A 16,443-nucleotide genomic window follows, 5' to 3' on the forward strand; every position below is an offset into this window, starting at 1 on the left:
ATGTCCCTCTCACAAAATGACTTTTCAATTACAGTGAGAATGTCTCTTCCTCAGTCTTCTCCCAATGATAGACACCTTCTTTAACTTTTAACTTTTTTCTTTTAACTTAGTTCTTTAACTGCTCTTCATTGTCATCTTAGTTTGCTTCTCCCTGGCAATCTCTCCCCTCTTAAGATGTAACCCAAGTTAAATATAGTCCTCTAAATTAGGGTTTCTTAAAAATTTTCCATTCGTGACCCTGGACATGTAGGTGTATAAAATAAGTATATACATAAAAAAACTTACCAATAATATATCCTAAATTTATTTTAAAACAACTCTTTGGCATACATATAATTTCATTATTTATTAAAGATGGAAATGCTACTTACTAATGAGATGAATGTGCCTGTTTAGTTTTTTTTTTTTAAGCAATTGGGGTTAAGTAACTTGCTCAAGGTTACACGGCCAGTTATTATTTCTGGGTGTGGTGCTGAGTGTCTGAGCCCAGATTTGATCCAGGTCATCCCAAACACTGGAGTCAGTGCTCTTCCTCGCTGAGCCACCTGGCCGCCCCTAAGCAATTGGGGTTAAGTAACTTGCTCAAGGTTACATGGCCAGGTGTTTCTGGGTGGGTGCTAAGTGTCTGAGCCCGGGATTCGATCTCCAGATCTTCTCAACACTGGAGCCGGTGCTCTTACTCGCTGTGCTACCTGGCCGCCCCAGTGCCTGTTTAGTTTTACATAAGAATTAAATCTTGGCAAAATATTTGATACTGTGAGATGTAGAACATCTTCAATGTTTTTCAGAGTTGACTGATATTTTGATTTTATAACTGTCAATGTTGAGAATCCTGCTTCACATAGATATGTAGCACAAAATAGCAGAAGTATGTGTAGGGTTCATTTTAGAAATTGTTGGAAATTCTGTCCTTATCCCAAGTCAAAATTCATTGAACAATTTTGTATGTACAGGTAAAGAGAAAAATCATGAAAACAGATGGAGGAACTAAAATAAAAATTAGCCATTTGGGAACATTATATAGCCACAGATGACAGTGTGACTAACAGTCAAGAAAAAGTGAAATTACATTCAGCGTACTCTATTAAAGACAGGAAGACTGTGATGCATTTTAGAAAAATTTCTATCCCAAACAGTTAAAAATGCAAATGTTTTAGTGCTGTGAGGGTAAATAATAGAATGAAAAATTATCCCACTCCTATTAAAACAAACATACATGTCATTCTCAGAAAATTTTAGTTAACCTAGAAATTACTGTATCTAAAAATCTAGCTTAATGGAAACTCAAAAAGAATTTTTATCCTTAATTTTAATTCTGTACCTCAACAAGCCTATCTGCTAAATCTCTGACAAATCAAATTTGATGAAAATCATAAATAGACTCTTCTCTTATGTGCCTAAGGAATTAAATTTCTGATGCAAGGGCCACCATTTGTTAAGTTATTACCTCCATAAAGACTTCCATGATTTCCTCAGTCCCTGGAGTATTCTCTTCCCTTAAATGGCATATTTATTTCCCTAGGAGAATGCCTTCCTTGAGGTTAGAACTATTTTGTTTTTTGTCTTTGCATATCAGACAGCCACTTTCCATTCACAATTAGGTGTCTAGTGAATTAATTAGATAAGTGTAAAAGGCTAAAAATCTCCCACGACCTTGCCTTCACCAGTTAAATGGGAGCCAGTCAGTTCTGAGTAAAAATCCACTAATAAAAACTGAAAATAACTATGAGGACCATGACCGTATATTTGAACCTTACTTCTACTTTGTTTAAAAATTTTTAAAGGAAAAAAAAGGCAAATCTGTATTAAAATGTAGGTAAAAAGGAAGAATGTGTGCCTTTGCTAGAGCTAGAGACCAATTCAATGTAGATGCAAGGTAAATGTCTTTAGGGACATTAGGTAGTACCAAATGGTGGCAATGGAAGTAGCAGCAACTTTGGGAACTGTTAAACCAGAGAAAGTAAGGGAAGCTGAAACAGAAAGACATAAGGGACCCCTGCTGCAGGGGTGGATGCAGAACTGGATGCTGTTTGTTAACTCCACAGCCTACAACCACTTCTGAGTCATAGGGTACAGAGGAATACTTGTGGTCAACGGAGAGTGGGAGCAGTAGTGTTTTTGGTCACAAGGGATCAGGGAGCCTGAGAAACGTTATCACTTCTGGTCCCAAGGAATCAGGGGTCCTTCCTGAGTAAGGACTAGACTGCAGAACAAGGAGAGCAATGACCACAACTATCTCCAGATCACACCACCCTGGAAAGCACCAAAAACTTCCAAACCCTCAGCACAGGATCTGAAAACAGCTTGACACTTGAGACAGAACCTCTCCCGTGGTCCATGCCCAGAACAGAGCCCAATTTTAACATAAAGTTCAAAATCAAGAAACAAAGCAGAAAAATAGGGGAAAATCAAGACACAAGCTGAGGAGACAATTAAGTCAAAAGAGACATGAACAAAGCTTCAAAAAAAAAAAAGTGATTGGACAAAAGTCCAACTAGAATTCCTGGAAGAGCTAAAAATTTATTTTCAAAATCAAAGAGTAGTATAGGAAAAAGCAGGTAAAGAAATGAGAGCAAAGGAAGAAAATAATGAAAAGAAAATTTACAGTTTGGTAAAAGAGGCACAAGAAAATAATAAAGAAAAACTGTACCTTAAAAAAATGGGAAGGAAGAAGGTGGCATGGCAGAACTGGATCTCAAACTACATTACAAAACCTTAATCATCAAAATAATGTGGTACTGATTTAAAAATATGTCAATTGGTAGAACAAATTAGATATAAAACATAATGAAGTAAATTAACCTAGTAGTCTGTGTTTGATGAGCTTCCAAACCCTAGTTACTAGGATGAAGAAGGACTCACTATTTGATTTAAAAATTACTGAGAAAAGTTGGTAGCAGTGTGGTAGAAATTAGGTTTAGACCAACAATTCACACCACATATCAAAATAAACTTTAAATGGATACATGACCTACATATAAAAGACCACATAATAAATAAATGAGAGGCACAAAGAAAAGTATACGACCAAAGGATAGAGAAAATCACAAAATTAAGGTGGACAACTGTGAGTACCTAAAATTTAAAATAAATTTAAATTACAAGAATGAGTCATTCAATAATTGATACATACAGAAACAAGAAGTTCTGAAGGGAAGAAATCCAAGCTAGATCTACAGTCATATGAAAGAAATGCTCCGAATCGACGAGAGAATTACAAATTAAAGTAACTGACATTCCACCTTGCGTCCATCAAATTGATAAACAACAACAACAAAAAAGGAAAATGACAAATGTTGGAGAGGCTTCAGGAAAATAGGCATGTTTATACATTGCTGGTAGAGCCATGTTACGAAAATGGAAATAAATACCCTTTGACACACAAATCACTACTACTCATTCAAAAAGAAATAAAAGAAATAAAAAAAAATAAAAAGAAATAAAAGGTCCTATATGTAAAAAAAAAAAATTATAGCTCCTTAGTTTTTAATGAAAAAGAACCAGAAAATAAGGAGATATGATAAGAAATATGGTAGGTAAACAAATAATAGTGTATGTATTTCTTGTAATCCTATTGTGCAGTAAGAAATAAAGAATTGGTTTCAGAAAAATCCTGGGAACACTTGTATGAACTGATGCCGAATGAAGTGAGAAGAACCAGCAGGATACTTTATGATATAACATCAACCCTATAAAAAAGAATAGTGAAAGACTGAAGTACTATGATCAACCATAATTCCAGAGATATGATAAAAGAATACTAGAAACCGGGGGCTCACTCTGAAAAGTGTTGTGTGACTTGACCAGATGAGACTCTGGGCAGCTGTTGAGCCCCCCGGCTTTGAAAAACCCAGATGTTATGCTTCCCTCTCTGGAAACTGTGATTTGCTATGGATGTAATGGTCAGACAGTTTGGAAGCCTGTCTGTTGAAATGTTCTTGTAACTTATGCTTGTATATTCTGTATTTCTGAAGTTTGGGGTGCTGACTTTTTCTCCCTGAACTAGGTAAACGATATATGTTTGATTGATTAAAGTAAGCTTGTTAACCCATTTTGAGTTGCTTTCCTTTAACAAAGCAGATCCAAGAATCTGTGTTGGCAGACACCCTGGGGACACTGGGGTGCTTGCCGCTACAAAATGGTGTCACGAACAGGATCTGCAGAGTAAAAGGAAAATGGGGGCTGGGATAATTGTTTGTTTCCCAGTTGTGGTAGCTGTGACTCTGTGGAGCCATGGACCAGGTGAGAAGAACGGTCTGCATGCAGACTACGCTGAGCTGAGAGCAGGAATGGTGAGCTGCCTGCATCGGGACCTGGGCAGAAGCCAGGAGTGGCTGCCTCCTGCGGGAGGAAAAGGAACCTAGGAGTTCAGAATTCAGCCACAGGAAAAGATAAGGACTGTGCAGCAAAGCAGGAGCACTGAATGTGTTTTCTTGCTGCATCCCACAGTTTGGGACGCTGAGGGAGGATGGACTTGTGACTATGGTGGGTGGGGTGAAGGGCCATGGACCCCCAAGGACCCCACCCTATTGGTTTTGTTGCCTGGCTGCCCCTCAGAACTTGGGAACAAGGGCTGGAGCTGTGTGAGGGCAAGGATACCCTCCCGTCTGCCCAAGAGAACTTTGCTTATTCTGAATGTATGGGTATCATGGCTGTTATTCTGCTCATTCTATTCAACTCCCTTTTCTTCAGGTCCTTCTCCCATAGAAGCCGAAAGTACAACTTCAGCTTATTACTTCTATAAATCAGTAACAACTATCTATCTCTCAAATCAGAGACATTTGTTATTTTCTCCTCCAAGAGACAATTATATTGCTTTAATTTTTTAATATTGTAATTAATCTAAGGCTGTATCTCCCAAACTTCAGGTTTCAGATCACAAATCCAAAAATAAGGAAGCATACTTTTTGTAGACCAAATGTTTTACATATATCCATACTACATATGGTATGATGAAAAAAAGTTAAATTTATCTAAAATTAAAATTGTACTTAAAATAACTTTGTCATTATGAATTTTCTCAATCAAAGTAAAGTGATGCTACAACTACTATCCTATTGTGGCAGAAGGAGTAGAAGTTCATAAATGATGCTACCAAAATGGTACTAAATAAGTTTGAAACTACTGATGTCAAGGTCATGAACAGTTCAAGTTTCTTTAATAAGACTAAAATAGGGAAGAGGGTAGGAGGGAAGAGAGTCAAAGGTTTAAAGTTAGACTCTAATAGTAAGATTTCAAAATTTTGGACATTTAATTTATACCAGTAACAGAAGAATATTGTTAGCTCATTGATTCAACCACAATTTATTATGTGCCTCCTGTATGTATCCAATAACTATTTAAATATTAACTGGCAAATTTAAGCATTCTTGATAAAGTATTATACTCATATTTTTTATGAGAAACAAGTGAAATCATACCTAGAAGAATAAAAGATAAAATAATTAGCTAAGGCACAACAGTTGGTGAATTTGTGCTGCCACCTAGCTGAAATTTTTAAAATGTTATTCCAAAGTAACTAGTTTTCCAAAATAATACTTCAGAAAAACACAGACGTCCCAGGTAGAAACTTGCTCAATGATAATCATGGAGACTATAATCCATAAGCATCTAGAGTTACTTAAACAAGCATCTATTAATGTGCCAGGTTTACGTAATCACAAGTGCAATACCACTTTTATCTTAGACTATATGGAGCAAGTCACTTCATTTTCCTATTCACTTTCTCCTCGGAAAGAGGATTTAAGATGTTCTTGCATAGAAAATTACACATAACAATAAAGATATCAGCCTTATGGGTAGTTTGTAACTTCCATGGATTTAAAGAACTTCTTTTGGTTACTACCCTCCCTTAATCACTGCTGTTTTAAAGAGGAGGGGATAGGGAAAATACAGTATTTTCCTATTAATTCCCCCGTGTCACTGTTAGCACCTATTCCTATGACTACTTACTATTCTCTAAATAAAAGGTTCTTACTCTGAACTCTGTAGACTTTTACAAAATAAATTTTAATAACTGTATTAATAGAATTGGTTTCCTTTGTAATCTTATGTATTTTATTTTATGCACTTAAAAGCATTACTCTCAAAAGGTTTCCATAGGTTTCCCCAGACTGCCAAAGCATATGTCATCATATACATGCTCAACACCTGTTTCTCTTAACATAATGAAGACACAAGAGTTACACCATGGGGGGAAGACTGGGAACATGCAACCAATGGATGGAAAATGGATTCTGCTTATATACTATCATATACTACTATATGAGATGTAATTTAATTTAAAAAACACCTTTAAGTGTCTATTGCATGCAAAGCATTGTGCAAGGTGCTGGGAGAAATATAAAGATTAATTAAGACAAGCTTTCTGACTATGTGCAGCTTGAACTCCATTGGGGGAAGAGAACACTTAAATGAATAGTTAAAATAAAATTCAGAATTGCATAATACATAAGAGATACAAACATGGAAAGCTTATTTCCAGATGGGGAAGGCTATTGATAAAGGTCTCATAAAGAACATGGCACTTAAAGTGGATCCTGAAAAATGAGTTTAAAAAAAAAATGTTTATAAATGTAGTTAGTTAAATGGGAACTTCCAAGCACTGGGAAGGGCTTGAGCAAAGGCTCAGAGGTATGAAATCAAAGGCCATAAATGGAGGGTCCTAGTCAATTTTGGCTACAGCATAGACTATAAGGAAGGAAACAGTAATGTGAGATAAGGCTGAAAGTATACGGTGGTTCAAAATTGTGAAGAATCTTGAATGTGTGGCTAAATGTAATTATTTCTGGGGACCGAGCCAAGATGGTGGAGTAGAAGCACAAACTTGGCATGCGATCCCGCTCCAATCACTTCCAATATGTGTAAAAAAATTACTCTAAACAAAGTCTATACCTACAGAACCCAAAAAGTGACAGAGAGAAACAAATCTCCTGCTGAAGACAGCCCGGCAGGCTGACAGGAAGGGTCTATCACACTGAGCTGGGAGCACAGTGGAACCTGAGCCCTGTGGTTCCAGCCCCAGGGCAGCCCTGAGCAGCAGTGACCAGAACAGACTTCAGGAGAGTGAATCACCAGCAGCTGTGGCAGTTTCCAGACTTCTCAACCCATAAACACCAAAGAGAAAGTAAACGGTCAGCGGGGGACTCTGTTGGAAGGAGGGGGGGGAAGACAGGGAAGAGTGCAGTCCAGCCCCTGCCCCCTGGGGTGAGAAGCAGCAGAGGCACAGTGGGCCTCAGCGTGGCTGCCTCAGGAGCTCCTAGTCTGCAGATGTAGGGGACCAAGAGACCCTTAAGAGGGGAATCGCTTTTGCTTTAACCTGCTTGTATCTGGATCATGGCCTTGGGTGGTGGTCCCGGGGTGTGTGGCCAGTGAGCCAGAGCTTGTGGGGGCTGTAGGGAGGGTGCCCTCCTAATAGCTCTGGCAGCTGTGAAAACCCCAGCGATTTGGGACAAAGCTCTCTTCAATTCTGGAAGCAGAGTTCTACCATGGCAAAGAGCTCAAATGTCAAGTAATTGATTGGCAATATGAGCAAGCAATGGAAGCACAAACAGACCACAGAATCCTTTCTGGGGGAGAAAAAGGATCAAGGCATGGAGCGAGAGGAAGACAGCAAAGTCAGAACTCCTGCATCAAAAGCCTCCAAGAAAAATATGAACAGATTACAGGCCATGGAAGAGCTCGAGAAGGATTCTGAAAATCAAGTAAGAGAAGTAGAGGAAAAATTGGGAAGAGAAATGAAAATGATGCAAGAAAATCAGGAAAAGCGAGTCAACAGCCTGCTAAAGAAGACTCAAAGATAAACTAAAGAAAATAACACCTTAAAAAATAGACTAACTAAAATGGAAAAAGAGATCCAAAAAGCCAGTGAGGAGAAAAAAGCCTTAAAAATCCAAATTTGCCAGATGGAAAAGGAATTTCAAAAATTCAGGGAAGAGAATAACTCCTTCATAATTAGACTGGAACAACTGGAAGCTAATGACTATGAGCAATCAAGATACTATAAAACAGACACAAACAAATGAAAAAAATAGAAGGCAATGTGAAATATCTCACTGGAAAAACCATTGACCTGAAAAATAAATCCAGGAGAGAATTTAAAATTTTTTGGACTACCTGAAAGCCATTATCAAAAAAAGAGCCTAGACACCATCTTTCAAGAAATTATCAAGCAAAACTGCCCTGATATTCTAGAACCAGAGGGCAAAACAGAAATTAAAAGAATTCACTGATAACCTCTTCAAAAAGACCCCAAAAAGAAAACTCCTAGGAATATCACTGCCAAATTCCAGAGTTCTCAGGTCAAGGAGAAAATACTGCAAGCTGTCAGGAAGAAACAATTTGAGTATTGTGGAAACACAATCAGGATAATACAAGACCTAGCAGCTTCTACATTAAGGGATCAAAGGACCTGGAATACGATATTCCGGAGGTCAAAGGAGCTGTGATTAAAACCAAGAATCACCTACCCAGCAAAACTGAATATAGTGCTTCAGGGGGAAATACGGTTATTCAATGAAATAGAGGATTTTTAAGCATTCTTTTTTTTTTTTTTTGGCCTTTGGAGGGTAATTGGGGTTAAGTAACTTGCCCGAGGTTACACGGCTAGTGTTTTTTTTTTTTTAATGTGTTAAGTGTCTGAGGCCAGAACCGAACTCAGGTCCTCCTGACTCTGGGGCTGGCACTTTACTCACTTGCGCCACCTAGCCACAGTGAATAAAGCATTTTGATGAAAAAACCAGAACTGAACAGAAAATCTGACTTTCAAATAGAAGCAGCCAGAGAAGCATGAGAAGGTAAACAGGAAAAAGCAATCATAAGGAACTTACTAAAGTTGAGCTATTTACATTGAGGTGAGAGCGGAATTCATTGGGACCAGAAAGGGAGAGATAGACTATGGTAAATTGTTTCATATAAAAGAGGCAAGAGAAAACTTTTACAATGGAGGGGAAGAGAGCAGGAAGGTAAAAGGGAATGGAACAACCTGATCCTCATTGAATTTAGCCTAAGGAGGGAATAACATACACACTTAATTGGGTTTCTTACCCCTACAGGAAAATAGCAGGGTAGGGGATAAGAGGGGGGGAGGATAGAAGGGAGGGCAGACCGGGGGAGAGGGTAGTTAGAAGCAAACATTTTTGAAAAGGTATAGGGCAAAGTAGAAAACAGGATAAGTGGGGGGCAGGATAGGATGGAGGGAAATATAGTTAGTCTTTCACAATATAACTACTATGGAAATGATTTGGGTAACTACACATGTACAACCTATATTGAATTGCTTATCTTCCCAGTGGGGGTGGGTGAAGAGGGAAGAAGGAAAAAATCTGGAACTCAAAGTTTTAAAAACAAATGTTTAAAAAAAATGTTTTTTACATGCAACTGGGAAATAAGATATAGAGGCAAGAAATCCATCTTGCCCAAGTAGAAAATTAGGGGGATGATGGGGGAGGATATAAGAGAGAACAGATTGGTAGAAGGGGTATTCAGTAGGCTTGCTATTTTGGGGTGGGGCATAGGAGAAAGACAGGGAGAAAAAATTGTAATTCAGAATCTTGTGGAAATGAATGTCGAATACTAAAATAAATAAATAAATTTTTAAGAATAAATAAATGTAATATTGCCCCTCCTTGAGCGCTATTCAAGTATTTGAAGACAAGCATCAGAACTGTTCATCTTTCTCTTATCTCTTAAGTTCCTTCAACCAGTTCTCCTGCGGGATAACCTAGAGACCCTTTACCAATTCATACTGTCCTCTTCTAGAAATACTCCAGCCTCACAGGTGTCCTTCACAAAATGTGACAATCAGAACCGAATACAAAACAACTCCTATGCAACAGCAATTTAAAAAAAAAATCAAAACACAGGGGCGGCCAGATGGCGCAGTGAGTAAGAGCACCAGCCCCAGAGTCGGGATGACCTGGGATGGAATCCGGGCTCAGATACTTAGCACCACACCCAGAAATAACTGGCTGTGTAACCTTGAGCAAGTTACTTAACCCCAATTGCTTTAAAAAATAAATAAATAATGAAAACAGTAACTATAACAAAAATTTACCAATTAATACTAATTTTACTTGGTTTCTTATAACATAAGAACATTTTTGGAAAATAATTTAGATGACTAAGGTCTTCTTTAGAAGGTATATGAGGGGAATAAAAACTTGATAACCTTCTTTTTTCTCTTTATTTCCCTATAGAGGCACTGAAAAGCATTCCACTTAATCAAAGAGTTGTAATCAAAGCTGAGATTATTCATTTACAACCAAGCATTGTACCATATACATTCCTGAAGTGTTTTTTGTTTTTTTTCAATACGATACTCCCTCTCCTCTAAACAACAAAAAGAAGACAGCTATATCTAAAACCAAAACCTAGTAAACTGTTCTAGGCAGATAAAAGGGCAACATTAAAGTTGTGATGTTAATCTTGAGGTTAAACAAGCACAATTTATAGGCTGCTTACATGTGTGAACATAGGCAATGTAACGCTTGTATTAAACAATTAAATAATGCTAGAGCGTCCCTTTTTCACTGGGGAACCCAACAATGTAATAACACAACAGTAACACAAAGTTCTCCAATCAGGAGAACTTCTGATTGCCCAGGGTTGCTTGACAATAGCAAAAATTCTTTTCAGTGAATGAGGGTAAACCCAGCTGGACATGCAGAATTAAGCTCATGCTGGTTTTGAAGCAAACCCTGAGACTTTTGGTTGTTTATGGACCTTCAAGAGATTTCCTTGTCTTCTGAGACTCCCTTAGCTCTTGGTTAAGAGGATCCCAAATACATCTTGTTTTATGGATTTTGGAGACATTCCCTTATCTTACAGTTTGTGTTGAAACCTGGAACAGGCAGGCCTGTTTATCACCAGGAATGCCTTCTGAATTTTGTATCAAAGGGACACAACTCTGACACCTGGAATTCCTCACTCCTCCAGTTTCCCGGATCTCCCCCTCCCCTAGGAAATGGAACTCTGGGTCTCATTCCTTTCTAGGACCTGCTCAATTCCCTGCCTTCCTTTGTTTGAAAGGTATATAAAGTTCCATTTCAGTCAATAAGTGCTCTGGACTCTGGCTTATTCCAGGACCCCCTTTTTGGACTTGGGGTTTCTCTTTCATTGTAACAGTTCACAGGATTTTTAAATTCAATACATGAATAGGAGCCTCACTGGCACCCACTCTTTTTTTTTTTAAACAAAAACTATTCTTCATTTCATGATCTTGTGGAAACACAAACAAAGCTATGTTAAGTGAAATAACTGTTAAGCGTTATTTCAGTCTCTCTTTTCAATCTCTTTTTCTGTTCCTATACTTATCATTAACATCTTCACTTAGAATAAACTATAATATGCCCAAAGGAAGTTTTTCTATTTATTAGCGGGTAAAAATGCATCATAAGAGGCAAAAAGCAACTGAGAATTTGTGTTTACAGTAACAAAGAACAATATCTATTATCTTTGCTAGGTAAATCATAAAATTTTAGTACTGGATCTTTCCTTGGGGAACATCCAGTCCCCTTATCTTACAGATGAGAAAACTAAGGCTCAGAAACTTTAAATTATGCGCACAAGAAGAACTGCTTTTCCTAAGGTCAAGAGTTATATAGCAGAGCTCAAGCTCAAGTTCAGATATTCTGTGGCTCAATGAAGTTGGGTTTACACTAAACTCCTATCTTTAGTAAAGAGAGGCATCAAGTCCTAATGGAAAAGGTTTCACAAAGCACTTGAAGTTAGGCTATCAGGATTGAAAATCAGTGTGGGGTAATTAATAATTGCATAATAATAACCACAGGTGGCGTTTTACTTCTCTGAGTCTCTGTATCTTCTATAAACAAGAAGTAATAATAACTGCACTACTTATAAGGTTAACAAAAAAGTGTTTTGAAAGCTTCATAGTACTATACCAATGCAAATTATTGTTATATTTTTAATTTTCTGGTAAGGAACGTGATGAAGACTAAAGCTATAAGTTAGGAGTTTGGAAAACTATATGCAGATTTTCATGATCCATGTTTCTCATTTCTCTAAATACGATAATAGATCATTTCTTCAGAAGTCCGATTTCTAATTATAGTTAGCATTTTATATAGCATATATGTTGAAGCTCACACAGTGCTTTACATGTTATCTTTTACCCTCAAGACAACCCAGTGAGGTACGTGTTATTTTTATCCTTATTTAAAGATGATGAAAATGAGGCTGATAGAGGTTAAATGACTTGCTCAGGGTCACACGGTTAATGTCTACGTCATGCTTTGAAGTCAGTTCTTCCTGACTCCAAGCTCAACATTATTCACTGTACCACCTAGCTACCCTATCCCCAACAGTACTGACTGAATAAATTTGAAAATAAACAAAAATGGAAGCTTTAGAGTACTGACCAATAATAAAAATTATTGCCTTGTATTTGTTTTGCATATATTTATTTCTGTAGATGCTGTCTTCTGCCTCCTCCCCCAACGCTTCCTCAAAGTACAGATTTTTTCATTTTTGTCTTAGTATCCTCAGCACCTGTCACAATGCCCGGCTAATAAAGTGCACTCTTAAGAAAAGTTTGTTTTGTGTTGACCAGAATATGGCCCTGTTCCTAATTTTTTTTTCAAATGCAAATTGAAGGTGACAGATTAAATAACTTCTAAGCCCTTTTCCAGTTCTAATATTCTATGATCTAAACTACAATGACTTTCAGAGGGAGAATTCCAGGAAAAAATTATAAATTCAAAGTATAAGGGTAGTCTAGTGTAGGTCTCAGATCTGTTCCTATCTAGTATGATCTTGCATACAGCACTGATGTTTTCTGTGCGTCTATTTTCTCATCTGCCAAATGAAGGTATTGCATTAAATAAGTCTACAGGCCCTTCTAACTAGAAATATATATTCTAATGTTTATGTTTTATCTCTTCAAGTAAAATATAAACTCCCTTAGAGCAGGGATCATGTCCCATATGTTTCAAAGTGAAGTTGGAAGAATGAGCAAAACTAATTTAAGTAGAAGTTTTGGGAAAGGTATTTCTGGTAGATAAAAATAGCACCAGTAAAGGGTTACAGAAATGAGCAGACTGTGTAGGAGATACAATGAGGAATCTATTTGGATGTAACAGGTAGTATATTGCAGAAAATCAACCAATCAATGAATACTTAAATGTCTCTATGAATCAGGCATCATGCTAAACACCGAGGATACAAAAAGAAGACAAAAAACAGTCACTGCCCTCAAGTAGTGTACATCTAGGGGAGGAGATAACATGCAAACAAATATATAAAAAAAAACAAGCTATGTATAAGATAAATAGGACGTGATTAACAGAGGAAAGGCATTAGAATCAAGAGAGGTTGGGGAATGCTTCTGGTAAAAGAGGGGATTTTTTAGCTGGGACTTATAGGAATCCAGGGAGGTCAGTAGTCAGAACAGAAGAGGGAAAATGTTTCATGTAAGCAGGTCAGTCAAAGAAAATGCCAGTAGCCTAGAGGTGGGGTGTCTTCTTAATGGAAGATCAGGAGGCCAGTGTCACTGGACTAAAGAATAGGTATCAGGAAGTAAGGTGTAAGAAGACTGGAAAGTAGAAGGAGCTAGGTTATTAAGAGTTGGAATGCTAAATAGATCATTTTTATTTAATCCTGGAGGCAGCAGAGACTCATAGGGATTTATTAAATAGGGGGTGGGGGTAACATGGTTGGACCTGCACTGTAGGGAAATCACTTTAGTGGCTGAATGGAGGATGGAACATGGTAGGAAGAGACAGGCAGGCAGATCCATCAGGAGATTACTACAATGGTCCAGATGTGAGGTGAGAGGTGGCAGTGTCAGAGGAAGAGAGGTTATATTGAGGGTGGGAGAGGTGGGGTGAGGGGCCAGAGACATTGAGGAGTACAGGACGACTGCTAGATTGTGAGTGTGAGTGACTGGGAGGATGCTGTTGCCCTCCATAGTAATGGGGGGGGGGTTCAGAGTTTAGGGTGAAAAGTGAATTCAGTTTTGTGGACATGATGAGTTTAAGATGTCTACTGCAATCCAGTTCAAGCTGTCTGAAAGGCAGCTGGAGATGTGAGGTTGGAGGTCGGCACAGTTTGGGGTAGGATAAGTAGACTTGAGAATTGTTAGCACATAAATCGTAATTAAATCCATGGGAGCTAATGAGATCAAGCAAAGAGGGCCCTGGACAGAATCCTGAGGGGCACCTATGGATAGAGGGCAAAGCTGGAAAGGCAGAATGAGGAGATCTTACAGAGGGCATTAAAGAGTGGTTTGCAACAGATCCCTATAGATTCTTGAAGAGGGAAATGGAACGATGGTAAATAGTGTGAAGAGAATGTCTGGCAAAGAGAACGTGTTTTTTTCTTTTCTCGTGTCACCGAGCCTCAGTTTCCTCATCTATTAAATGAGGGAGTCGGGCTAGATGGCTTCAGAGGTCACTTCCAGCTTTAGATCTAAGAAACTATGAAAATAATTCCTTGGCAGACCCTGATGCTTTACCAAGCTAAACAAATAAAAACACCATGGCTATTTCGTTTTGCCATACAATAGTGTTAAAAATGACTTAATAGGTTTTTCTTTTTTAGTTTAAACATTTCTCCCCCTACCACCCCCAGAGAATGGAAAACTCTTTTTTTTTTTCATTTTTAGCAAGAAATATGTATCCAGGGAGAAATTGTCATTAGTGTCAAATTATTTCCCTAAGCCAGAAGTGACACATAAATTATTACATTAAAAAGTTCAGTTCAATAACCTCTATTACTTTAATACTTATATCCTTTAGACCCCACGGCAGAGGCAGTAAGGCACAGAAAATTGAGGGCAGGCCTCTGACACACAGCTGCTCAGTGACCTTGGGCAAGTCGCTTCAGACTCCATTGTTGGGCAACTGTCGAGTTTCCTCACAAGGGGCTGCCTCTACCAAGAAAGTCCCTGTCAAAATAAGCGATCGCCAGGAATTTTGAAGAGAGCAGCTCTTGGTGGAATCCTGGGCTTAGGGTCGAGTGAGAAGAGGCGTCACGCGGGGTCGCTGGCTTCGCGGACGAGTTGTGCGTGGCCTGAGCGCTGCTGGGGGCGCCCACGGGCAGGACGCCACCGCGCCAGGGTCGGGTACCGTTCCTTCCCCTTTCCCTTCAGTCCCGCCTCCTTCCGGGCAGGGCAGTCGTTTCTTTGCCGGTTCAGTGACCCGGGACTGAGCCGGGCTCCCAGGGGCGCCCCTAACCCTTCCCCCATCACAGCCCCCAGGCTGGGGACACCCGGCCAACCCTCAACATCTGGGGAGAAGCGAGGACGCGCCGGCCGCTCCGCTCGGAAAGGAGCCAAGACCTGGAAGGGCCCTCAGGCATCATCTAGTCCAACGCCCTCATTTACAGAAAAGGAAACTGAGGACACGGGCCCTGGGCCGGGGCCCCCAACGCACCTCGCGGGAGAAAGGAGGCAGCCCCGGCCAGCTCTTTGTCCACTGCGCAGGGGGCCCGGGCCCTCGGCACTCACCTCGTTATTGAGGTTTAGTATCCCCGTCTGGGCCATAGCGAAGCCCCCAGACCCGGACGCAGCCACAGCTGAGAAAGACGGCGCGGGGTCCAAGGTCCCCGCAGACTTCCACGGCGCCTCGCCGTCACGGCCCGGCACGCTGATCAGGCTCCAACACGCAGGCGCAGCGCGACCTCCCGGCTACGGAAGCTCTCTAGGCCCAAGCTTAGCGGTTTCCACGGAGACCTCAGAGGTTCCGGAAGATCGGAAATTAGGGTAGTGCGCAACCTCCGGCGCAGTGTGGTGACGTGGCCGCTTCCTCTAGTTCAGTTGGTGCGTGAAATTTGCTGGGTTATCGTTTCAAGTTACGTGTGCTTAATTTTCCTATTTTTCCTGTTCATTGACTCCATTTAAATGGATTTGTTGTTGAGTGGTTTCAGTCGCGTCCGACTCTTCCGGACTTTTTTCCTTGGCAGAGATAGTGGGGTGGTTTGCCATGTCCTTCTCCAGCTCATTTTTCATAAGGAAACTTAAGACAAATGGCATTAGGCGACTTGCCCAGGGTCACACCACAGCGCCAGTAAGTGTGTGAGGTCGAATTTGAACTCAGGTCTTCCGGACTTTAGGCCGGGCTCTCTATCCACTGGCGTCTGCCCAGTTTCACTTGAGGGATGGAATTGGGGTTTGCGGAAGAGAGATTTGGGGAATAGGGCGAGACTGGGTGCTGATTTAGCGGAGACCCCCCGCGGAGGGGAGCATTTTAGCTTCAATGTGTGGGAAAAAAAGTCTGAGCTAAGACTTGTCCAGGACGGAGCAGCAGCAGCTTGTGGGGGGCAAGGGGGAAAGAGTAGAAGTGGCGTGAAATTCTTCAGGCAGTTATTAGATGTGTGACCCTGGGCAAGTCACTTAACCTCCCTGTGCCTCCGTCTCTTCTATAAAATGAGACCCCCCAGCTTCCTTCTAGCCCTAAATCTATAATGCGCTCGGGCCCCTGGGAGCAG

The 16,443-nt window shown here is 40.0% G+C and overlaps 1 protein-coding gene across 2 annotated transcripts in view; it reads right to left on the reverse strand.

The window, feature by feature from the left end:
* The window catches only part of SRFBP1 (serum response factor binding protein 1), a 96,092-nt gene extending 80,468 nt beyond the window's left edge, over nt 1–15,624 (reverse strand). Inside the window, exon 1 of one of the 2 annotated variants that reach the window (XM_069087827.1) lies at nt 15,464–15,624. In XM_069087827.1, the coding sequence (XP_068943928.1) occupies nt 15,464–15,499 (36 nt within the window). In that variant the 5' untranslated portion in view covers nt 15,500–15,624. Of the gene's footprint in view, nt 1–15,389 lie in introns of both variants that reach the window. The other variant, XM_069087828.1, reaches the window with a different exon arrangement.
* Between the last annotated feature and the right edge of the window lie 819 nt (nt 15,625–16,443).

The sequence above is a fragment of the Petaurus breviceps genome, unplaced genomic scaffold, assembly GCF_028583685.1.
Source record: "Petaurus breviceps papuanus isolate PSGF00001 unplaced genomic scaffold, PetGlider_PUasm1.0 183, whole genome shotgun sequence".
NCBI classification, from domain to species: domain Eukaryota; kingdom Metazoa; phylum Chordata; class Mammalia; order Diprotodontia; family Petauridae; genus Petaurus; species Petaurus breviceps.